This window comes from Saccopteryx leptura, chromosome 2 (assembly GCF_036850995.1).
Source record: "Saccopteryx leptura isolate mSacLep1 chromosome 2, mSacLep1_pri_phased_curated, whole genome shotgun sequence".
Taxonomy (NCBI): Eukaryota; Metazoa; Chordata; class Mammalia; order Chiroptera; family Emballonuridae; genus Saccopteryx; species Saccopteryx leptura.
Window position 1 is genome coordinate 185,790,494 of NC_089504.1, and position 24,073 is coordinate 185,814,566.

At 45.1% G+C, this 24,073-nt stretch overlaps 1 protein-coding gene across 4 annotated transcripts; it reads right to left on the reverse strand.

Annotated features, from left to right (window-relative positions):
• STAT2 (signal transducer and activator of transcription 2) lies at window positions 1-23,908 on the reverse strand. Of its 4 annotated transcripts, none has more exons than XM_066369780.1 (24): window positions 23,744-23,905; window positions 19,497-19,640; window positions 19,183-19,336; window positions 18,762-18,857; window positions 18,335-18,421; window positions 18,170-18,245; window positions 17,653-17,738; window positions 17,336-17,490; window positions 7,543-7,701; window positions 7,344-7,436; window positions 6,913-6,972; window positions 6,247-6,267; window positions 5,925-6,018; window positions 5,728-5,775; window positions 5,565-5,648; window positions 5,302-5,400; window positions 5,064-5,199; window positions 4,909-4,961; window positions 4,685-4,779; window positions 3,607-3,743; window positions 3,259-3,441; window positions 2,991-3,048; window positions 1,854-2,182; window positions 1-1,572 (listed from the first exon to the last, which is right to left on the reverse strand). In XM_066369780.1, the coding sequence occupies exons 2-24, from the start codon at window positions 19,625-19,627 to the stop codon at window positions 1,433-1,435; spliced, it is 2,574 nt and encodes an 857-aa protein (XP_066225877.1). In that variant the 5' UTR covers window positions 19,628-19,640; window positions 23,744-23,905; the 3' UTR covers window positions 1-1,432. The 4 variants fall into 4 exon arrangements, 3 of the variants coding, with proteins under 3 accessions (XP_066225877.1, XP_066225875.1, XP_066225876.1); XM_066369778.1 differs by having other exon boundaries at window positions 18,335-18,424; window positions 23,744-23,904; XM_066369779.1 differs by lacking the exon at window positions 23,744-23,905 and adding an exon at window positions 23,341-23,476 and having other exon boundaries at window positions 18,335-18,424.
• Window positions 23,909-24,073: the final 165 nt, after the last annotated feature.

Below are 24,073 nucleotides of genomic sequence, written 5' to 3' on the forward strand. Positions count from 1 at the left end.
TTCCAGGTCAGCACAAAGTTTATTAGCCACTTCTGCTCAGAGCAGTCTTTCTGAATAGTACTGTTCCTCTCACACAGCAATTTTCAACCAGTGTGCCATAAGGATTTTTAAAACATGCAATGCTTGACTATTTAGTCAAGGGCACTGACCTCTTTTCCCTTAGGTTGTCAAATAAAAAAATGACAACAACCAACACAACAACGGCCATCCGGTGTGAATCAATCAAAATTATACCTTTTTTGGGTCAGATTGTCAAAAATTATTTTTTGGTGTGCCACATAATTTTAGTAATTAGTTTATGTGTGCCATGAGATGAAAAAGGTTGAAAACCGCTGCTCTAACATACCAAGCAGGAAACAGCTATATGCATAGGGCCTCACTTTCATTACATTTCAAGCTTTACTAGAAGCACATCTTAGAGCAACAGCAGCTGACCTGGGGTTCTCTGGGAATGGCTAAGGTTGTCTAGAGCTCCATGATAAACCTTCAAGGTTCTAAGTTCCAGGAACTTGATCTTTGCCCAGGTCTGTGCCCAAGGAATAGAGACTGTCTTTTCAGGTAAACAATATATTGTGCAAAAGAAAGGAATGATATCTTAATAGAGAAATGCCTAAGATCCAGGGCATCTCTTCCTCTGTAAAAATACCAAATTCTAGCTATACTATAAAAAAACAATTCCTAAATTCCCAGCAACCACACCATCCCTGGCCTCCAGGAGTGATCTGTCTCCTAAGCATTGGGAGAGTAGAGACTAGGCAGAATAAGTTATTGTGCAAAGCTTCACAGGGACATTAAGCCGGCAGGGTAAATTTTTTAGGGGGGAGAAATGGGTGTGGCCCGCTTGGGGGTTAGGGGAGGAGACTGGTAAGAAGTGGATATTACCTCCTGCTCCCCTCCTCAGAGGGGAGCTTGACATGGTGGCTGAGGCAGAAAGCTCTCAGTCCCTGTAGGGAAAGAGGAAATTTGGGACTTGAGTCAGGAGGGGTAGAAGACAAGAAAAGGTTATTCTAGACATGAGGGGAGAAATGGAATCCTATCCTATGTCATTTCTCCACTGAGAGCCAATGCTAGTGGGCATCAGGTTAATTCTACCAGCTATTAAAATGTTGAAATCCTTCCATACTGGAAAGAAGTGACATCCTGAGCCCTCCAAGTATCTCCTAATTGTCCGGGCCTATTCCTAAAACCACTACACCTCCCAGCACTGTAGGCAACCTCCAGGACTCTATCCAGAGCTATGGCCGACATCTGTTCTGATTCACTGTACTCCCTCCTTACTCATATTATATGATACTTGTACCTCTCACTCCATATCATTGGGTTAAACTAGCTTTAAAGGGGCACATGCCTGCTTTCCCATCCTTGCAGAGAAACATCATGATGAAGGGGTGAGTAGGGGTAAAAGATATAGAAAGAGAAGAAACACAGATCCCTAGTAGTCAGGAGTCAAGGGCCCATCAGTGTAGAAATGGCTGGGGTGGAAGACATAAGCCTCATCCATGGTGTTCTGGCCAGCTAATAGTGGGTCTCCATTTGGCATGATTTCTTCAATCTTCATACTGTTTCTGAAGACTGGGTAGTCCAGAAAAAGAAGTCAGGCCCTGATCTTAGGCAAGGAGTTCCCAACCCAGCAAGGAGAGTGAGAGAGATGGCAGCAGAGACCTGGACAGGGCCTGTGGGGGCACTTAGGCGGGGCACGGGTCGCTGTGTACATTTCCTAATAAAAGGAATCACAAGGAAATGAGCCTCCTTTTCAATGAGGAGCTTAGATCTGGGCCTTTTCTGCAATGGTGAGGGAGGGACATTGGGAAAAGGAAGGTATCCCTTCTTCCCAGCCCCATCTCATCACTTACTTTCCATTTCTTCAGTGTTCAAGTGTCTCAGATCATGGGGTAAATCTGGCTCTGGCACCAGCACTGGCTGTGAAATAGGCTTCAGAACAGTCTCCAGCTTCAGTTCTGGTCCTGGGTTTGGCTCTGGTACTCTTTGTGATATTGCGCCTAGTGTGGGCTCCAGCGTGGACTCCAGTGGTGCCCCCAGATCCAGCCCTGCATTCAGCAGTGGCCCTAGCTCCAGGCCTAGCCTTGGCTCTGGCCCTGGTGCCAGCCCTGGGGGCAGCTCTAATGACTCCAGTTCTGGCTCCAGATTAGGCTCCGGTGGTTGTTGTAGCTCATCCATCTGTCTGAATACCCCAACACAGACAAAGGGGAGGGCTCAGTTGTTTAGGTAAAAGTGGGGAACGGTAGAGAAAGCAGAGGTTACCTTTCTAGTCTAAGAAGGCAGCAGAGCAGAGGGCTTAAGAGCTTAGGCTTTGCAGTCAGGCTTGCCAGAGTTTGAATCCTATCATTTACTAGCAGGGTAACCTTAGGTAAGTTAACTAACTTCACTGAACCTCAGATTGGTCATCTGTGAAATGGGAACAACAATACCCAATAATCCTTGAGAGGCAGGAGGATGGTTAAAAGCAGGGCTTTGATATCTGATAGACCTGGGTCATTTAGCAGCCATGGACCGTGAGCATACCACTTCACTATGCTACACATCAGTTTCCTCGGCTAAAAACAGTAATACCAACAGTGTCTGCCTCACAGAACTCTTATGAACATTCAATAAATGGGAAAACGAACATGAAGCTTTTGGCCTAGTACATAATAAACTTTCAATAAATCTTTCTATTAGTATACTACTCACATAGATTCTCTTAAGGATTAAATTTTTAAAAAATGTTCTAAAAGTATCTAGTACAAATTTTGGCATCAAGTAGATGTCTATTAACATCAGTGATTATAACTATTCTTATCAGGGAATCCCTGTGGAGACAAACTAAGGATGGCAGCAGGAAAACAGAGAAGAAAGAGACTAGAAGAACAGCGAAAAACCTGGTGGACTAGAGAGTATGGGTGAGTAGAAGGCCAGAGACTTGGCCAGCGTTGGTTCACTATGTCAGCCATAAAGGGTTAGGGAGGCTGGGCGAAGAGTTCACATCTCACCTATTGGAGACCACAATGAGCTTATGTTTCAGGTATTTCCTTCGTTCCTGAAGATTAACTGTGGGGGACACACACAAGAGGTGGGGAGGTCAGTGGACAAGACACAGACCAATGGTTGTGACCGTCATATCTCCATAATAACTAAGAGTGTCCCATGAACAAATCCCTTACCTTCTCTGGATACTGGTTTCCCCATGTCTGTAAGGAAAGAGCTGGGTTTGCGGCAGATGCCTGCAATGTACCAGTGAACTACGTCAGTGACTCTCACCTTTGTCCTCGCAGTAGCACCCAAAAGCCTCATCCCGAGGGATTCGGGGATAGAGGAAGCAAAGTGGATTCTCAGGTATGTTCTCCTCAGTGAGCAGCTGGTAGTGGCAGATGATTTTGGTCAGTGGGAGTGACTGCAGCACATCCTTGGTAAACGGCTTCAAAGAGTTGATGAGCACCTTATCTAGAGAGTGGATATAGGAACAGGTGAGCTTGAGAGAAGAGGCTGGGTCTGGGAGTTTCCCACTCCTAGACTGGCTGAGGGATTCAGGACGGAGCTGGGGAAACCAAGGACTGGCAGAGGGGCAGAAAGGAGAGGTTGTGGGGACTGTAGAGCAGAGCAGCTGACCATCATCCTGGTGTTCCACCCAGGAGCAGGTAATGCCCCCTTCCGTTGTCTCACTGAAGCGCAGTAGAAAGGTACCAGAGACGGTCTTCTTTAGCAACTTGCGCTCCTGGCTCCGGCTCACAAAGCCCATGATGCGTCTAGAGCAGAGAAAGCAGCTGAGAGACCCTCCTGCCTCCCTGCACCGATTTCTTGGACAGGGAGAGAATGCCAGCTTGTGGCCTTGGTTCTGCCACTTACAAAGTGTTTCATTGTGGCCAAGTCACTTCACTTCACTGACAATACCCACCTCCCAGGGTTGGAAGAGGTGTGAGAATTCAGTGAGGCCATATAGATGAAAGCACTTTGTAAAAGGCAAAAAAGTACTGTACTAATGGGCAGATAGTATGGTGGAAAATGCATAGGCTTGCCCAACTAGGTGGTGGCACAGTGGATAGAGTGTCACGCTGAAATACAGAGGAGCCAGGTTGAAACCCCAAGGTCGCCAGCTTGAGCGCAGGCTTACCAGCTTGAGCACGGGGTCGCTGGCTTGAGCAAGGGGTCACTCACTGTGCTGTAGCCCCCGTTAAGGCACATATGAGAAAGCAGTCAATGAACAACTAAGGAACCGCAACAAAGAACTGATATTTCTCATCTCTCTCCCTGTCTGTCCCTCTCTCTGTCTCTGACACACACACACACACACACACACACACACACACACACACAAAATAGAAAAGAAAAAGCATAGGCTTGGGTCAAACAGGCCTGGGTGTGAATCCCATCTTGACCCCTTGGGTAAGTTCTCTAATTTCTCTGAGACTTAGTTTCCTCACTTGAAACAAGGGTGGCAACACCCACCACTCAGCATGGTTGTAAGGATTATATGAGAGAATTCATGAAAACACCAGCATGCTCTGGATGGAACACAAGAGATACTTGACAAATAGTGGATCCAACTATTATTGCAAATGTCAGTGTGTGTGACCTCGCACCAATTTTTGCTCTCTCTCCTATTTGCCACATGAAGGCGCCTAGCGTCCATTTTCAAGCCCAGAAAGTCAGCTGGGCTTGGGGAGAGGGAGGCTGACCAAGGTCTTACCCATCATTCCAGAGATCCTTTAGGTGGTCATGTACCAGGTCCAGAATTTTGTCTAGCCATGTCCAGAATGGTAACTTTCCAGGGGGGTTCTCTCGCTGAAGGAGGAATGGAAAGGCAGGAAGAAATACGGAGTTGCCCTTGGTGTGGGGAGGAATGATAGGGGAGGGGCAGGTGTTTGGACTGGAAGCTAGGATCTAGCTGCCCTGGATGCAGGGTATTATTACCTTTGTGAAGTCAGTCCAGGACAACAATGTACCCTCATTCCCAGAGTTCTGCCCTGTGGGCAGAAAGGCAGTTCAGATGATGGAAGGAGGCAAGGCCAGGGATCCTGAGATGGAAAGAACAGAAGGCTGGGGCCGAAAGAAAAAAAGATCTGTACCAAACAGCTTGCCCTTCAGCATGTTCAGCTGGTCCCGGTCAAGGCCTCGGCCAACATAGGTGAAGAACTGCCAACTGAGAGCAGGGCCCAGCAAGTTCCATGGGGCCTTTGGAGGGCTGGAGAAGAACTGCTGATTCTGTAGGTGTGGGAGGAGGACAGGATGGCTCAGAGCAGCATCCTCACACCAAGCCTCCACACCCTTCCTCACCACCCTTTACCCGTTGGCTCTACCTCCTACCTGGGGGTTTGAGCTGAGCAGATTGAACCAGAGAACTGAGGCCCAGGCAATTGAGAGTTGATTCATATTAGAAATAATCACCACAGGGAGGGTGTCTGTCTGGGGAGAAAACAGGAATCACAGAAGAGGCTGTGATGATTCTAGCTTTAGACATTTGGTAGGGGCAATGGGTCACATTTCACCCCAAGAGGTTTCGATTTAATCCCTCCTTATATCTTCTCCCAGATCTGCTTCATCTCTCCCTGCCCTCCACTTTCACTCACTCTCAGTTCCTGCTTCAGACCCTGGTAGGTGTATTTGACCATGAAGCTGATAATGTGCAACTCTTCCGTCACACCCAGAGGACCCTGGGACAGCAAAGACACAGCAGTCAGAGGGCCCTTTGGCAGCTTCCTCCTACCCTCCAATCCTTTGTCCAGGACTTACCTTATTGATGCCCTTTCCTGAACCACCCGATCGTTGTTCCTGCAGAGTCTGTAAAATAGAGGGGAGGGAGAAAGAATGCCAGAGGAGGGACCTCAGCATCCCTGGGACCCATTCTGCCTTCAAGACTTCCCAAAACCTGGGAACTTGCCTCAGCCCGTTCCACTGGACTAGAAATTTAAGCTACCAGCCCTTCTTACCAGGTAACCGAAGTCCCAAATTAAGCCCTGACTCTGCCCTTTCTCGGGGGTCCAAGTTTTCTGATTTGAGGTCAGAATGTTGAACTTCCGGAAGCTATTCCAGGAGAAAAAAGATATATGAAAAACAAAAACAGAGTTATCCTAACAGTCAGCAGGAAAACAACTGGAAGTTCCACTTTACTTCAGACTACCCCAACCTCCCGCTGCTTGTACACCACCCAAATCAAGCTCCTCCTCGTCTGGGCCCCGGCAGGGCTGCCGCAGGTGGTTGTGCAGCTCATGCAGTGCACAAGCGTTTGCAGCTTCTTTGTCAGGTACCCACCCTTGTAATTGAGGAGGATTCCTGAAAAGAAATACAAGAAAAAATAAATCACTGGTAAGGAAAACAGTGTAGAAGTTAGGAATTTGGTCTTTGGGATGAGACAGACCTGAGTTAAAACTCAAATCTGTAGCTCACTAGCTATGTGGCCTTGCATAAGACACATCATCTCTCTGAGTCTGTTTTCTTCTTTCTTTCTTTTTTTTTATTTATTCATTTTTAGAGAGGAGAGAGAGGGGGAGAGAGAGAGACAGAGAGGAGAAAGAGACAGAGATAGAGAGAGAAGGGGGGAGGAGCTGGAAGCATCAATTCCCATATGTGCCTTGACCAGGCAAGCCCAGGGTTTCGAACCGGCAACCTCAGCATTTCCAGGTCGACGCTTTATCTACTGCGCCACCACAGGTCAGGCCTGAGCCTGTTTTCTAGTTTGAATGGTGCGTTGATAATATGTAACTCTTGGGGTTCCCCAACAATTAAATGAGTATTAGACAAGCTGCATGTCACATAGCAAGTGTTCAACAAAAGGGATGACTTATTATTTCTATGAGGTAGGAAGCGAAGAGGGAAAAACACAGCCTCAGAGCCTTTTTGTGAGAAGGTGTCTTCTCTGTACCACCAGCCCACATTCTGGCCATGCCTTGGTCCTACCTTGCACTTGCTCCAACTTACATGTCAATAAAGACTTTTGTAGTCAGTGATTCATTGCCTTCCTGGAGTCTCACCAGCAGCCTGGGGAGAAGAGAAGTGGATAGGAGAAACTCCTTGGATAGACCAGACATTTGAAAAAGATAAGGAAAGATATTAGAAGAGGTAGATTGAGGAGAAAAGAGGAAAACACTAGCAGGGTGCTCAGTTGGTCAGAGTGTTGTCTCCATACGCCAAGATTGCGGGTTAGATCCTGGGTCAGGGCACATGCAAGGATCAACCAATGAATGCATTAATGGGTGGGACAACACTTTGGTGTTTCTTTTTCCCTTCCTCTCTTTAAAAAAATCAATGAAAGAGAAGAAACAACCAAGAGTGGGAAGATTTGTAAAGACAGAAAGCAAACAGTGCCAGGTCTGGAAAAAGGAATCAGGAATGAATTCTGAAATGCCAACCTTGTTCGGACACTGAACTTGCTCGCAGTCTTGAGGATGAGGGGTCGATGGGGAGTTTGAGGCATGCAGGGCTGGGTTTCTACAACAAAGGCTCTGGGAAGAAAAAAATGGAGAGACTATATAGCTCAGCACTGGTAAGAAGGGCTCCTCTTGTTCCTTCCCTCTGACCTCCCTAGAGGTCCCTCTCTGGCCTCTAAACCTGTGGAGCAGACGCTGTAGCAGTTCTGTAACTTGAGCCTTCTGCAGGTCCACCCCTTGGGTTAGAGGGTCATTGTCATAGCTAACCAGGTGACTCAATCCCTTCAGCTCCTTCAGCAGCTGCTGCAGATGAAACAACAGTTTTGCTCCATCTGTGAACCTGAGTGATAGAAGCCAAAGGAGAGAGAATCCATGAGTTCTCTGGAGCCCCCAAACACGCTCTAAAAGCTCCCCTTTAACTATGTGGAGACTTAGAAACTGGAACACAAAAAGAATCCAGGAAGCACTGTTTATTCAACATGATTCATAAACCAAGAAATGAATATCAAAGCCACTTTCACATTCAAAACTGGTAAAAATTAACATAATAAAGCTAACTTTCATCCTGACCTGCGGTTGCCGCAGTTTGAAACCCTGGGCTTGCCCAGTCAAGGTACATACTGGAAGCACTACTAAAAGTTGATGCTTCCCGTTCCTCCCTCCCTTTTCTCTCTCTCTCTCCTCTCTCTAAAAATCAATAAATAAAATCATTAAAGGCCCTGGCCGGTTGGCTCAGCAGTAGAGCGCTGGCCTGGCGTGCGGGGGACCCAGGTTCGATTCCTGGCCAGGGCACATAGGAGGAGCGCCCATTTGCTTCTCCACTCCCCCTTCCCCTCTGTCTCTCTCTTCCCCTCCTGCGGCCGAGGCTCCATTGGAGCAAAGATGGCCCGGGCGCTGGGGATGGCTCCTTGGCCTCTGCCCCAGGCGCTAGAGTGGCTCTGGTCCCGGCATTGACCCTGGTGGGCGTGCCGGGTGGATCCCGGTCAGGCGCATGCAGGAGTCTGTCTGACTCTCTCTCCCCGTTTCCAGCTTCAGAAAAATACAAAAAATAAAAATAAAAAAAATAAAAAAATAAAATAAAATAAAAATTTAAAAATCATTAAAAAAAAAAGCACTAACTTTCATATGATGCTAGATATGTACTATTTATTCTAAGTGCTTTACACAGATTAATGCACTTAATCCTTACAACAACCCTGGTGAGTAGGTACTATTGTTATCCCCATTTTACAGATAATAAAACTGAGATACAATGGAACTATAAAAACCCCGAATAGCCAAAACAATCCAAAGGAAAAGAATGAAGCTGGGGGCATTACAATACCTGACTTCAAACTATATTATAGAGCCATGACAATCAAAACAGCATATTGGCAGAAAAATACTCAGACCAATGGAACAGAATAGAAATTCCAGAAATAAAACCACATATATATGGTCAAATAATTTTCGATAAAGGGGCCAACAACACACAATGGAGAAAAGAAAGCCTCTTCAACAAATGGTGCTGGGAAAACCGGAAAGCCACATGCAAAAGAATGAAACTCGACTACAGTTTGTCCCCTTGTACTAAAATTAATTCAAAATGGATCAAAGACCTAAATATAAGACCTAAAACAATAAAGTACATAGAAGAAAACATAGGTACTAAACTCATGGACCTGGGTTTTAAAGAGCATTTTATGAATTTGACTCCAAAGGCAGGAGAATTGAAGGCAAAGATAAATGAACAGGACCACATCAGACTGAGATGTTTTTGCTCAGCAAGAGAAACTGACAACAAAATAAACAGACAGCCAACTAAATGGTAAATGATATTTTCAAACAACAGCTCAGATAAGGGCCTAATACCCAAAATATACAAAGAACTCATAAAACTCAACAACAAACAAACAAACAATCCAATAAAAAAATGTGAAGAGGACATGAACCGACACTTCTCCCAGGAAGAAATACAAAACAGCCAACATATATATGAAAAGATGCTCATCTTCATTAGTTATTAGAGAAATGCAAATCAAAACTACAATGAGATACCACCTCACACCTGTTAGATTAGCTATTATCAACAAGACAGGTAATAGCAATTGTTGGAGAGGCTGTGGAGAAAAAGGAACCCTCATTCACTGTTGGTGGGACTGCAAAGTAGTACAACCATTATGGAAGAAAGTATGGTGGTTCCTCAAAAAACTGAAAATAGAACTACTTTATGACCCAGCAATCCCTCTACTGGTTATATACCTACAAAACTCAGAGACATTGATACGTCAAGACACATGTAGCCCCATGTTCATTGCAGCATTGTTCACAGTGGCCAAGACATGGAAACAACCAAAAAGCCCTTCAACAGATGACTGGATAAAGAATATGTGGGGCCCTGGCCGGTTGGCTCAGCGGTAGAGCGTGGGCCTGGCGTGCAGGAGTCCCAGGTTCGATTCCCGGCCAGGGCACACAGGAGAAGCACCCATCTGCTTCTCCACCCCTCCCCCTCTCCTTCCTCTCTGTCTCTCTCTTCCCCTCCCGCAGCCAAGGCTCCATTGGAGCAAAGATGGCCCGGGCGCTGGGGATGGCTCTGTGGCCTCTGCCTCAGGCGCTAGAATGGCTCTGGATGCAACAGAGCGACGCCCCAGAGGGGCAGAGCATCACCCCCTGGTGGGCATGCCGGGTGGATCCCGGTCGGGCGCATGCGGGAGTCTGTCTTACTGCCTCCCCATTTCCAGCTTCAGAAAAATGAAAAAAAAAAAAAAAAAAGAATATGTGGCACATTGTTGGGCAGATAAAATGTATTATGCTCACTTTGTTAAAGTGGTGCTGCCCACGTGGAGGCCGTTGCCCAGGTGATATTAATGTGTGTCTCTCTGGGCAGGCAGAATCCTTGTAGCCTGGGGCTTGGTTTTGGGATTAAGCCTTTCCCACCCTTTTTTGATGTGGGGTGGTACAATTCAATCATGCCTCAGAGAAGTGACTTTGTATTAGAGACTTCCCTATTTTGTATATTGGATTAAGAGTTTGGATTTCTACACTATAAAATGGGGACGGAGCGGGAGCTTGCACTCTTGGTTCCTGGGATGATTAGAGGAGAGAGCAGAGCAGAAGGAGGCCATGTGGAGTAGGCCAGGAGAAGCAGCCAAGATGGCGGAGTGCTGAGTGAGATGCCAGTTTGTACAGAGTTTGTATCTGGGATAAGGAAGGAGATGGGGAACTGAGGAGAATAAGGCGGGTGAGCTAGAAACCTTTGATTCTAGGAAACTCGGATAAGTCAGTGGCTTTGTGAGCACTGAATGTGATTGGGTTTTGGAGCCCAGTGTGTGTTTTTACTTGCCCGCCGGGGGCAAGCTAGGATTAAAGACTATGGCCCACCAGTTTGTGGCTCCGTTGTTTCTTTACCGACTGTCCGAATCCAATGCGAACCTGCAAGAGCCGGGCTGCTTTGATGGTGGCCCTGGCTGTGGCCGCTGGCTTTACACACATATACACTATGGAATACTTCTCAGCCATAAGAAATGATGACATTGGATCATTTACAACAAAATGGTTGGATCTTGACAACATTATACGGAGTGAAATAAGTAAATCAGAAAAAACTAAGAACTGCATGATTCCATACATAGGAGGGACATAAAAATGAGACTAAGAGACATGGACAAGAGTGTGGTGGTGGGGGGGGGAGGAGAGGGAGGGAGAGGGGAACGGGGAGGGGCACAAAGAAAACTAGATAGAAGGTGATGGAGGACAATCTGACTTTGGGTGATGGGTATGCAACATAATTGAATGACAAGATAACCTGGACATGTTTTCTTTGAACATATGTACCCTGATATATTGATGTCACCCCATTAAAATTAATAAAAATTTATTTAAAAAAAACAAAAAAACTGAGACACAGAAAAGTTAAGTGACTTGCTCAATGTCATAAAACTAGTAAGGAATGAAGTTGTATGTAATCCCAGGCAGTCTGGCTACACAGCTCATATAGACTTCTATACTTTACTGTCTCTATAAAAAAAGTAATAATAGGCATGCCTGACTTGTGGTGGCGCAGTGGATAAAGCATCAACCTGAAAATGCTGAGGTTGCCGGTTCAAAACCCTGGGCTTGCCTGGTCAAGGCATATATGGGAGTTGATGCTTCCAGCTCCTCCCCCCTTCTCTCTGTCTCTCTCTCTTCTCTAAAAATGAATAAATAAAAAAATGTTAAAAAAAGAAAAGTAATAATAGGCAATGTGGTGACAGGAAAATAATCATACACTACCTATAAACAAACAAATTGGGATAGCAGTTTGGAACTATCTTTTAAAAAGCCTCAAGAGGCCCTGGCCGGTTGGCTCAGCAGTAGAGCGACGGCCTGGCGTGCGGGGGACCCGGGTTCGATTCCCGGCCAGGGCACATAGGAGAAGCGCCCATTTGCTTCTCCACCCCCACCCCCTCCTTCCTCTCTGTCTCTCTCTTCCCCTCCTGCAGCCGAGGCTCCATTGGAGCAAGGATGGCCCGGGCGCTGGGAATGGCTCCTTGGCCTCTGCCCCAGGCGCTAGAGTGGCTCTGGTCGCAGCAGAGCGACGCCCCGGAGGGTCAGAGCATCGCCCCTGGTGGGCGTGCTGGGTGGACCGGTCGGGCGCATGCAGGAGTCTGTCTGACTGTCTCTCCCCGTTTCCAGCTTCAGAAAAATACAAAAAAAAAAAAAAAAAAGCCTCAAGAAATGTGCATACATTTTGTAGTATTCCATTTCTAAGATATATCCTAAGGAAATAATTAGATAAATGGACAAAGACAAATGTACCAGGAAGCTCATGGCTTTGTTATTTGTAATAGAAAAATTAGAAACAATTGGTGTTAAGTATGTAAATGATTGCATAGTCACATCATGAAATACTATGCAACCATTAAAAATAATGATATAGGCTCAAATATTTAACTGGAAAAATGTCCAAAAATATTGAAACTTTAAAAATTACGATAGTATAGACATGTATTTTTCTTTTTTAGAGAGAGAGAGAGAGACAGGAAGGGAGAGATAAGAAGCATCAATTCATAGTTGTGGCACCTTAGTTGTTCATTGATTACTTTCTCCTATGTGCCTTGACCCGGCGGCTCCAGCAAAGCCAGTGACCCCTTACTCAAGCCAGCGACCTTGGGCTTCAAGCCAGCAATCTTTGGCTCAAGCCAGTGCCCACAGGATCATGTTGATGATCTCACACTCAAGCCAAAGACCCTACGCTCAGGCAGGGAAGCCTGCCCTCAAGCTGGTGACCTCAGGGTTTCAAATCTGGGACTTCAGTGTTCCTGACACTTTATCCATTGCTAGTCAGACTAGATATATGATTTGACTTCTGTTTAAAATAGATGTCTCTTTTTCGCCTGACCAGGCGGTGGCGCAGTGGATAGAGCGTCGGACTGTGATGCAGAGGACCCAGGTTCGAGACCCTGAGGTCGCCGGCTTGAGTGCGGGCTCATCTGGTTTGAGCAAAAACCCACCAGCTTGAACCCAAGGTCACTGGCTCCAGCAAGGGGTTATTCGGTCTGCTGAAGGCCCGCAGTCAAGGCACATATGAGAAAGCAATCAATGAACAACTAAGGTGTTGCAACGCACAATGAAAAACTATGATCGATGCTTCTCATCTCTTTCTGTTCCTGTCTGTCCCTGTCTATCCCTCTGACTTACTCTCTGTCTCTGTAAAAAAATAAAAATCAATCAATCAATAAATAAAATAGATGTCTTTTTGACACTCTCCCTCTCGTGGGCCTTTCTTTCCTCTCAGGCATGCATCTGCTAAACTCTAAGGGTCCCCACTAGAGACCTGCAACCAGGGGAGCAATGGGCAGTGGCAGCTCTACCTTTGCCTACTCCTGACACTGTCTCTAAAGCCCCCTTAACTCAGACTTTTCAGTGAGTCCACACGGCCCCACCTTGGCTCATTTCTTTCCTGTCACTTTCTAGAGACCCAAAGCAGCCCCACCAAGCCCTTCCTGTATCACTGTCCCCAACTTTAATAAACGTACACTCTGGCCCCGGCCAGTTGGCTCAGTGGATAGAATGTTGGCCTGGCATGCAGTTGTCCCGGGTTTGATGCCTAGTCAGGGCACACATGAGAAGTGACCATCAGCTTCTCTTCCCCTCCCTCTTCCCCTTCTTTCTCTTTTCCCCTCTTGTAGTCAGTAGCTCAACTGGTTTGAGCACTGAGGATAGCTTGGTTGATTCATTGATTTGAGCATCAGCACCAGATAGAGGTTGCTGGGTGGATCTTGGTTGGGTTGCATGTGGTAGTCTATCTCCCATACTCCCCCTTAAAAAAAAAAATTTAAATGTACAGAGGGTCCTCGGGTTACAACAGTCCTAACATACAACGTTTTGAGTTTACGATGCTCACTCCCATAAAAACTTTAAATAATTGAGACACATTTCGGCTTTATCATTTTTTGTTATTTTTTTTGTTAATACAGTACAATATAGTATATTTATGTCTTTTTCCTTTTTCTGTGGCTTAGTTGTGTTTTTATGTTCCAGATTATGATTTTACAACTGGGTTAAGATAGGTAAGTGACTTATGCTAGAGTGTGTTTTGACTTACATCAAAACTTCGGTTACATCACTGTCGTAGAAATGGAACTGTGTTGTAACCCAAGGACTCCCTGTACTCCCAAAATCAATCAATCAATCAACCAAACAGTGTACTTTTATGCATTTGCATAGGGAAAATCTGGAAAAAGTATGTAAAAGCACTAATAGAGGGTACCACTGGGTGATCAGATTATACAGATGAATAATTTTTACTTTCTTTTCTAAGTTGTCTGAAGTTTTTTCAATTGGTATACATTATATTTATAATCATTAAAAGCAATACAGATATTTTTATTAAAAACAGTGAAACAGCCTGACCAGGTGGTGATGCAGTGGGTAGAGCGTCAGACTGGGATTCAGAGGACCCAGGTTTGAGACCCTGAGGTCGCCAGCTTGAGCACAGGCTCATCTGGATTGAGCAAGGTTCACCAGCTTGGACCCAAGGTCGCTGGCTCAAACAAGGGGTCACTCGGTCTGCTGTAGACCCCCAGTCAAGGCACATATGAGAAATCAATCAATGAACAACTAAGGAGGCATAACAAAGAATTGATGTTTCTCATCTCTCTCCCTTCCTGTCTGTCTGTCCCTATCTGTCCCTCTCTCCTACTCTGTCTCTGTCACAACCCCCCCCCCAAAAAACAGTGAAACAAACAAAAAATCAGCACAATAACACCATTACCGCCAGCGAGCAAAGGTACACACTTTAACTCAGAAATACCACTTTTGCCTGACCTGTTGTGACACAGTGGATAAAACGTTGACCAAGAATGTTGAGGTCGCTGGTTCAAAACCCTAGACTTGCCTGGTCAAGGCCCATATGGAAACTGACGTTTTCTGCTCCTCCTCCCTTCTCTCTCTCTCTCTCTCTCTAATATACATAAATTTTTAAAAATCTTTAAAAAATACTACTTCTGGCAATTTATATTACAAATATAATTAGGAATATAAATAAAGAGGTTATTTAAATAATTTTATTTATTTATTTATTTTGTGTGTGTGACAGAGACAGAGACAGATAGGGCCAGACAGTAACAGACAGGAAGGGAAAGAGATGAGAAGCATCAATTCCCTGTTGCAGCACCTTAGTTATTCATTGATTGCTTTCTCATATGTGCCTTGACCAGGGAGCTACAGCAGACCGAGTGACCCCTTGCTCTAACCAGCAACCTTGGGCTCAAGCTGGTGAGCTTTACTCAAACCAGACGAGCCTGTGCTCAAGCTGGCGACCTCGGGTCTCGAACCTGAGTCCTCTGCATCCTAGTCCAACGCCCTGTCTACTGCGCCACCATCTGATCAGGCTATTTAAATAATTTAAATACTCATCATGTATCTGAAGGTCTATATACCTGTTTTCAACCTACTTGAATAGTTATGGTATATTTTCTTGTATATTTTTTTTTTCTTTATTCATTTTTAGAGAGGAGAGAGAGAGACAGAGAGAGAGAAGGGGGGAGGAGCTGGAAGCATCAACTCCCATATGTGCCTTGACCAGGCAAGCCCAGGGTTTCGAACCGGCGACCTCAGCATTTCCAGGTCGACGCATTATCCACTGCGCCACCACAGGTCAGGCTAGTTATGGTATATTTTCAATAGTTTAAATTATAATGAATTTCCTCATGAGAAAATAATTTAAAACAGTAGGTATTTTTCATGTATGTTAAAGTACAATTCCTTTGTTCTTACATCACAATAAAATTAATATAAAATAAAGTGTACTGAAAAAATATCAGGAAATTAAAAAAGCTAAATGTCCAAAAATAAGAGTTCATTAATTAATTTATGTTATCTTCATATAGGGAACTAGGATGCAGCCATCAAGAGTAATATGAATAAATATTATAATTTACTGCTAAGTTTAAAAAAAAACAACCAAGTCCACAAGTCTCAAAATAGTATGAACAGTATGATTCAATTTATGTTTAATAATGTTACAGTAGCCTGACTAGGTGGTGGCACAGTGGACAGAGAGTTGCACTGGAACATGAAGGACCCGGGTTTGAAACTCCGAGGTCGCCAGCTTGAGTGTGGGCTCATCGGGCTTGTGTGGGGGCTCACCAGCTTGAGCATGGGATCATAGACATGATTCCATGGTCACTGGCTTGAGCCCAAGGTCGCTAGCTTGAGCCCAAGGTCGTTGGCTTGAGCAAGGGGTCACTCACTCTGCTGTAGCCCCCCATCAAGGCACATATGAGAAAGCAATCAATGAACAACTAAGGTGCTGCAATGAAGAATTGATGCCTCTCATCTCTCTCCCTTCCTGTCTGTCTGTCCCTATCTGTCCCTCTCTCTGACTCTCTCTCTGTCAAAATGTAGTAATAATAATAATAATAATAATAACATTACAGTAAAAAGAAAAGAGTGCCTGGCCTGTGGTAGCTCAGTGAATAGAGCTTGGGCTTGCCTGGTCAAGGCATATACAACAAGCAAAAAGCAAATAATGAACAACTAAAGTGAAGCAACTATGAGTTGATACTTCTTGCTCCACACCCCTCCTCTCTCTATAAAATCAATAAATAAAATCTTCTTTAAAAAAAGTTACAGCAGCTACATCTGGGTAGTAAGGTAATAAGTCATTTTCTCTTTTTTTGCTTTGTATTCAGTGCACAACAAAAAGTAGAAGCTACATTTCTCAGATGGTTAAAAAGGACGGGCTCTGGGCTTCCTGGGTGGTGAGAATGAAGAGCAGAGTACACTTGTTAGATAAGGAATCTGGGATCATTCTGGAGAACAAAAATTAAGAACAATAATAGCTCTTTACTCTTTTATGGATTCTTGCTGTATGGGCCAAGAGTTTGCTTAAAGGCTTTAATCACTGTAAAAAAAAAAAATAGAAGACTAGATAAAGAAGATGTGGCACATATATACCATGGTATACTATACAGCCATAAGAAATGATGACATCAGATTACTTATAACAAAATGGTGGGATCTTGATAACATTATATAGAGTGAAATAAGTAAATCAGAAAAAAACAAAAACTGCAGGATTCTATACATTGGTGTGACATAAAAATGAGACTAAGAGACATGGACAAGAGTGTGGTAGTTATGGGGGGCAGGGGGAGGGAAGGAGGGAGAGGGGGAAGGGGTGGGGGAGGGGCACAAAGAAAACTAGATAGAAGGTGATGGAGAACAATCTGACTTTGGGTGATGGGTATGCAACAGAATTGAATGACAAGATAACCTGGACATGTTTTCTTTGAATATATGTAAATATATGTACCCTGTTTTATTGATGTCATCCCATTAAAATAAAAATTTATTTATTAAAAAAAAAAAGAACTATAGAATGCTATATTCGGGGCATTACAAAAAAAAAGAATATAGAATGCTATATTTGGGGCATTACAATTTACAAAGCACAGGGTGTGGCCAGGAATAGAGCTGGGTGAGCATGAGGGTGGGGAGGTGTCTCTTACCACTTTTCTAGCTGAAGAAGTTCCGACCTCTCATCTCGGGGGGCTCCAATGCACATTTTCTGCTGCTGGGCTTTCCACTCCTCCAACTTGGGCAGCAGTAGCTCAATTAGGGTAGTTAATCGGCCTAGCAGTGCTCTGGCAGCATCCAGGACCTCCTAAGGAAGAATAAGTGATAGCTGAGCACTTCTCACTATCACCCTCCACCATCCAATTGGGGATAAAGGGATCAAGAAGCCAAGGCTAAGAGACCAGGGCTTCCAGGTCCTTCATTTTCCCCAGTTCCCTGCTGCCCACTCCCTCTGTCCTTTGCCTCCCACCTTTCTCCTTTTGTCCAGTTCATTGAGAGTTTCCTGCAGAAGTTGCTGCTGTCTAGTCTGATGGGGCTCCAAAGAAGATGTCCTCACTGAATAGCAGGTATAGGAAGTGAGACACGTGCACAGACCTAGGGCTCCTTTCCCTTGCCTTCCTGACCCAAATCTCAGTCAGAGTCAGAAAGGGGGAATTCTGAAGGGACAAGCGGAACCAAAGCAAAGCACAGGTATCTCTAGACCCTCAGGCAAATTATGAAAGTTGTGCTTGAACAGAAGCCCACTCTATCTGTTAAGGCAGTTTCCCATGCATGTCCTCTAACATTCACTAGCCACCGCCACACCTCCAACCCAACTTCCACAACCAACCCTGACACTGCTAGCTTTGCTTGGCAGCAGGACTGTAGCCAGTGAGGCGTAGCCAAAGGTGATTACAGTTTACTGGGGCTTTTCCCTTGAGCTCTCTTCCATCCCTGGTCTGCCAGCAGGCACATGTCTTTCTCTCATCCCTCAGTGTGCTTCCTACCTTGCTTCTGGATGTTATATCGGAAGCAGAAGACATCCTGCTGATCTTTCAATTGGCTGATGGATTTCACCAGCTTCTGTAGCAGGGATGAGACCCACATGAGGGTGCTTCTATGGGAGGAGGCAGACTGAGTCCTGCCCACCGACTCTTGCCACATCTACCAACCTCCATCATAGCCCTTAATTCCAGAATCCGGGATTCAATCTCATGCTCCTGGCTCTCTACAGGTGCTTCGAGGGCTGGTTCTTCTTGCTCCTGAAATAAGAGGCTCTAAGCACATTATTTTTTTAATGTTTATTTTATTGATCTTAGAGAGGAAGGGAGAGAGCAGGAAAAAGACAGGAATAGCTGTTTCTGTATGTGCCCTGACCAGGATCAAACTGGCAACCTCTGTGCTTTGGGACCATGCTTCAACCAACCAAGCTATTCAGCCAGGGCTCTAAGCACATTCAACTCTGGTCTTTTATCTCTAAAATCCATGCCTGAAATTATACAACAGGCTATCAGGGGATCTTATTCTGAGACAAATTTCCTGAGGCCTTTTCATGGTCCCTCTCAGGAACTTTCAATATTATCAGCAAATTGGGCTCACCAATTGAGCCCTTTGAGACTGGATCAGAATTCTTTTTTCTTCCAGAAGGAGATTAAAGATCGTCTCAGCTAACTGCATAGGACCCTGAGGTAAGGCCTGCAGGAGGAAGAGAGAGAGAATCGACTGAACTCAACTGCCATCAATAAATAAACCTTCCTACCAGTGACTTGGTACTTTCCCCTCCTTCAGGGTCCCTAGCCCTTCCCTTTTTCACCACTGGTCCCCAAACCATAGCCTCTTCCCAACAGGTTCACCTAAACACTGGCCTTCTCTCTGCCAGTGACCCCAATAATCCAGACTCTGTTACCCTTTTCCTAGATCTGCCCCTGTCCCTTTGCACCCCCAGGTCCTGTTTCATATCCAAAACCATACTCCTTTACAGCTCCCATTCCTACTTTGTATTCCCAGCTCCTCCAAGTACCTGAATGTCCCGACAGAATTTTCGCAAGTTATGCTGCAGCAACAAGCACTCAGGGTCTTGGCTGCAGCGGGCACACTCATACTTTAGTTGGTCCAAGAAGTGGAAGAATAGCATGTTAACCTTGGAATTATCATTGTCCATTGCAGCTTCCTGCCTGGGGACCAGGAATGACAAAGATTAGTCTCTCTGCAGGGTAGATACTGTCTTGAGGACTTCAAACCCCTTCCTGCCTTTGGTGACTCCAGGATCGTGGGGGCTCAGCAAAAGAAACCATTTTCCTCATTCCCTATCCCCCAACTTTTTGAGGGCCTCACCAGTTCTGGTCTTCAATCCAGACAGCCAAATACTGTCGAATGTCCACCGGCAGAAGGCTATTTGTGTAGAGCTGGTGCAGCTGATCCTGGAATGGGCTGTCAAGATTCTGCAGCATCTCCCACTGCGCCATTTGGGATCTGAGTCTAAAGGATTCAGGTTCACAATTGTAAATTTTGCGGGACTACATCATCCATAGTCTCATGATAGCTTACTATTACAAATTTAAATTTTTTTAATTACACAGGTAATTAAAAAAGGGGTATCTAGATTGACCCCACTCCCAATCTTGGTCCCCTCCCCTTCTCTCTGAAAACCATATTACTAGTTTGGTACATATTCTTCCAGGAAGTTCTATGAAAGAGCTCCAATATGTAGGCTTTTTTTGTTTTAATGAAAACTTTCAAACACACACCAAAGTAGAGTGAATAGTACAAGGATTATCCATGTATCCTTCATTCATCTTCAACAAACATTAGTGAGATTTCTACCACTTTTGTTTTATCTATCTCACCCAATGAATTTATTTTAAATTTATATGTGTTTTGCCTGACCTGTAATAGCACAGTGAGTAAAGCATTGACCTGGAATGCTGAGGCTGCCTGTTCAAAACCCCAGGCTTGCCCAGTCAAAGCACATACAAGAAGCAACTACTATGAGTGAATGCTTTCTGCTCCTCTCCACACCCTCTCTCCTGTCTCTAAAATCAATACAGGGGGTCCTTGGATTATAACAGTTCCGTTCCTACAATAGTGATGTAACCCAAATTACGGTATAAGTCGAAACACACCCTAGCCTAAGTCAGTCACTCACCTATCCTAACCCAGTTGTAAAATCACAATCTAGAACATAAAAACACAACTAAGCCACAGAAAAAGAATACTGCGTGTTCTGCCACTGTGCACAACCATACTAGTTTGTCCATGTAGTACATAAGTACGATGCTAATGGCGTAAGCTGAAACACTCACATCGCAATTTTTTAAAGTTTTGATGGTAGTAAGCATTGTAAACTCGAAACGTCCTATGTTGAGAATGCCATAACTTTTAAAATTAATATTAATAAAGTGCCTAACCACGTGGTGGCACAGTGGATAGAGCATCAGCCTGGGACACAGAGGACCCCCATTCGAAACCCCTAGGTGATCAGCTTGAGCATGGGCTCTTGAGCATGGACTCCTCTGGCTAGAGCATGTGCTCAACAGCTTGAGCACAGGGCCTTCGGCTTGAGTGTGGGATCATAGACATGACCCCAAGGTCACTGGCTTGAGCAAGGGGTCACTAGCTCAGCTAGAACCCCCAGTCAAGGCACATATGAGAAAGCAATCAACAACTAAGGTGCCACAACTATGGGTTGATGCTTCTCATCTCTCTCCCTTTATGTCTGTCTGTCCCTCTCTCTCTCTCTAAAAAACAAAACAAAACAAAATAATAATAAATTAATGTGTTTTTATTTGTTTATGCTGAAGCATTTAAAGATAGTCTGGGTCATAAGTATTTATTTCAGCATGATTCCTGCTGGCCCCCAAATCAGGGGCTGAAACATACTTAGAGATAAGGTACACTCTATAAACTGCTCTCCATGTAGGAAGGAAAAGCTCCATTCCAAAAGATGTTTAAATTCTGTGAAAGGGGTCACTCAATCCCTAAGATTGTGACACTTTTTATGACCTCTGTTGATCTCTGATTCTTCATGTAGATTATCAACTTTGTCAAAGACCCAGAAATTTCACCCATACCTGGTTTTTTGTTTTTTGGTTTTTTTTACAGGGACCAAGAGAGAGTCAGAGAGGGATAGATAGGAACAGACGAAAGGAACGGAGAGAGATGAGAAGCATCAATCATCAGTTTTTCGTTGCGACACCTTAGTTGTTCATTGATTGCTTTCTCATATGTGTCTTGACCGTGGGCCTTCAGCAGACCGAGTCCCCTTGCTCAAGCCAGCGACCCTGGGTCCAAGCTGGTGAGCTTTTGCTCAAGCCAGATGAGCCCACGCTCAAGCTGGCGACCTCGGGGTCTCGAACCTGGGTCCTCCGCACCCCAGTCCGGCGCTCTATACACTGCACCACTGCCTGGTCAGGCCATACCTGGTTTTTGCCCATCATCCAGTACACTGGGCAAACAATCTTTCGCCCTAGCTTGCCCCATCCACTGCCATGTCTGTTTAGGGAATTAAAAACTTATTCTTGTTGCAGCCTGACCCTAACAGAAAAGAATAAACATGCACCTCTGTGGTCTACAAATGTCAGATAATTTTATTACAACTCAAAGACAAATGTTTGGGGTGGAAGAAACTCCACCAGTATTAATGATTATGAGCTGCCTTTCTACCTCTAGGAATTAGGAACAGGGAAAGGAAAAAATGGGGCAGAAGCTATTTTTCATTTTTTAAAAGATTTTTTAATTTACTGATTTTAGAGAGAGGAGAGAGAAAGGTGGTGGGGAGTGGTAGGAACAGGAAATATGGACTCCTGTATGTGCCTTGACCAGGCAAGTCCAGGGTTTCCAACCGATGACCTCAGCTTCTAAGCAAATGCTTTATACACTGTGCCACCACAGGTCAGGCTTATTTTGAATTTTTACCCTTTTGGTACTGCTTGATATTTAAAACTATGTATACCTGTACTGACTTAAAAAACAAAAACAAATGAAGAGACTCCATTTCTCAAAGAACTAATTGGTTGGTATTAAAAGAATAAGGCAGACCTTGACTGCTGGTGGCACAGCTGATAAAGTGACAACCTGGAATGCTGATGTCGCCAGTTCAAAACCCTGGGTTTGCCTGGTCAAGGCACATAAGGGAGTTGATGCTTCCTGATTTTTCTACCCTTTTCTCTCTCTCTCTCTCCTCTGTAAAATGAATAAATAAAATCTTTTTTTTTAAAAAGGTAAGGCAGCCTGACTAGGCAGTGGCGCAGTGGATGGAGCATCAGACTGGGACATGGAGGACCCAGGTTTGAGACCCCGAGGTCGCCAGCTTGAGCACAGGTTCATCTGGTTTGAGCAAAGCTCACCGGCTTGGACCCAAGGTCACTGGCTCGAGCAAGGGGTTACTCGGTCTGCTGAAGGCCCATGGTCAAGGCACATATGAGAAAGCAATCAATGAACAACTAAGGAGCCACAACGATGAACTGACGCTTCTCATCTCTCTCCCTTCCTGTCTATCCCTATCTATCCCTCTTTCTGTCTCTGTCAAAAAAAAAAGAGGAGCCTGACCTGTGATGGCACAGTGGATAAAGCGTCAACCTGGAACCCTGAGGTTGCCGGTTCGAAACCCTGGGCTTGCCTGGTCAAAGCACATATGGGAGTTGATGATTTCTGCTCCTCCCCCTCCCCTTCTCTCTCTCTCTCTCTCCCCCCCCCCCTCTCTCCCCCACCTTCTCTAAAAAAATGAATAAATTTTAAAAAATCTAAAAAAGAAAAAAAAAAGTAAAAAAAAAAAGGTAAAGCAGAATAAAAAACAAAAGGGAAAACAAACAACCCACCCCAAAGAAATAAAAGAGTAAGGCAGCAAGTAAACCCTGATGTTTATATATGAAAACAAACATACTTGTGTGGTTTTTTTTTTCAAATGAATTGCAAACACTTGAGGTTAAGGGGCTATTATAACATGTACTTACTTCTACAGGTATCCCTCACTCTCTTAGGCACATATTTTGTATTCAATAAGCTTTTCTGAAACGAATCTCATTTTGTATGTGACCTTAGACAAATAGTTTCACCTTTCTGTATCTTATACTTTTTAACATAACAAATAAGGATGATAAATAATAAATAAGGATGATGATTTTATTTTTTTGCGGGAGGTTGGGGGAATAAGGATCAAACATTTCAGACAAGGCCTCACCTGTGGTGGCGCTGTGCATAAAGCCTGGACCTGGAACGCTGAAGTCCCTGGTTCGAGACCTCAAAATACGAGAAACAACCCGACTCCTACCCCCATCCTTTCTCTCTCTCCTCTCTCTAAATTCAATAAATAAAATCTTTTAAAACAATCAGAGACAAGAAGGTAAAAAGCACTGGCTAAGACACTAAACCAACGCAGCCATGTCAAGTTCCGGCTCTCAGAGGCCGTGAGGGAATTTTGCGAGGGTGGACAAGACGGGGATGATCAGGGTCCACAGGCGGCAGCTCCTATTTCCACCTGGGATAGACGACCCCTCCGGGACACAGTCCCCGGGGCCTGCCGCACTTCCCCGGAAGGAACTCGCGCCTCCGCTCCCAAGCCCACGCGTCCGCACGGACCTCACCTGCTTAAGGGCTCAGACCCTTCTCCCTCCAGGGTCTCCGGTCAAGCTTTCCGTTCCCCAGAAGAACTCCAGCGGCAGCAGCGCCCGCCGCGCCCTCAGTTTGGTCCGGCCCCTCGGAGCTCAGCATTCCCAGCTCCGCACAGGCGCATTGGCCGAGAGCTTCCCCAAGCTGTGAGTTCATTGGCGCCGCCGCAGACCCTCCCTCCCCTCGGAGGCAGGACAAGCAGAGAGGGAAGCACACCTTTAATCCCCGCGATTGGTGGGAAATTTCAAGTAAGCCCCGCCCCGCATCTGCCGGGGGAGGAATCCAATGACCGTTAATAGCCAAGT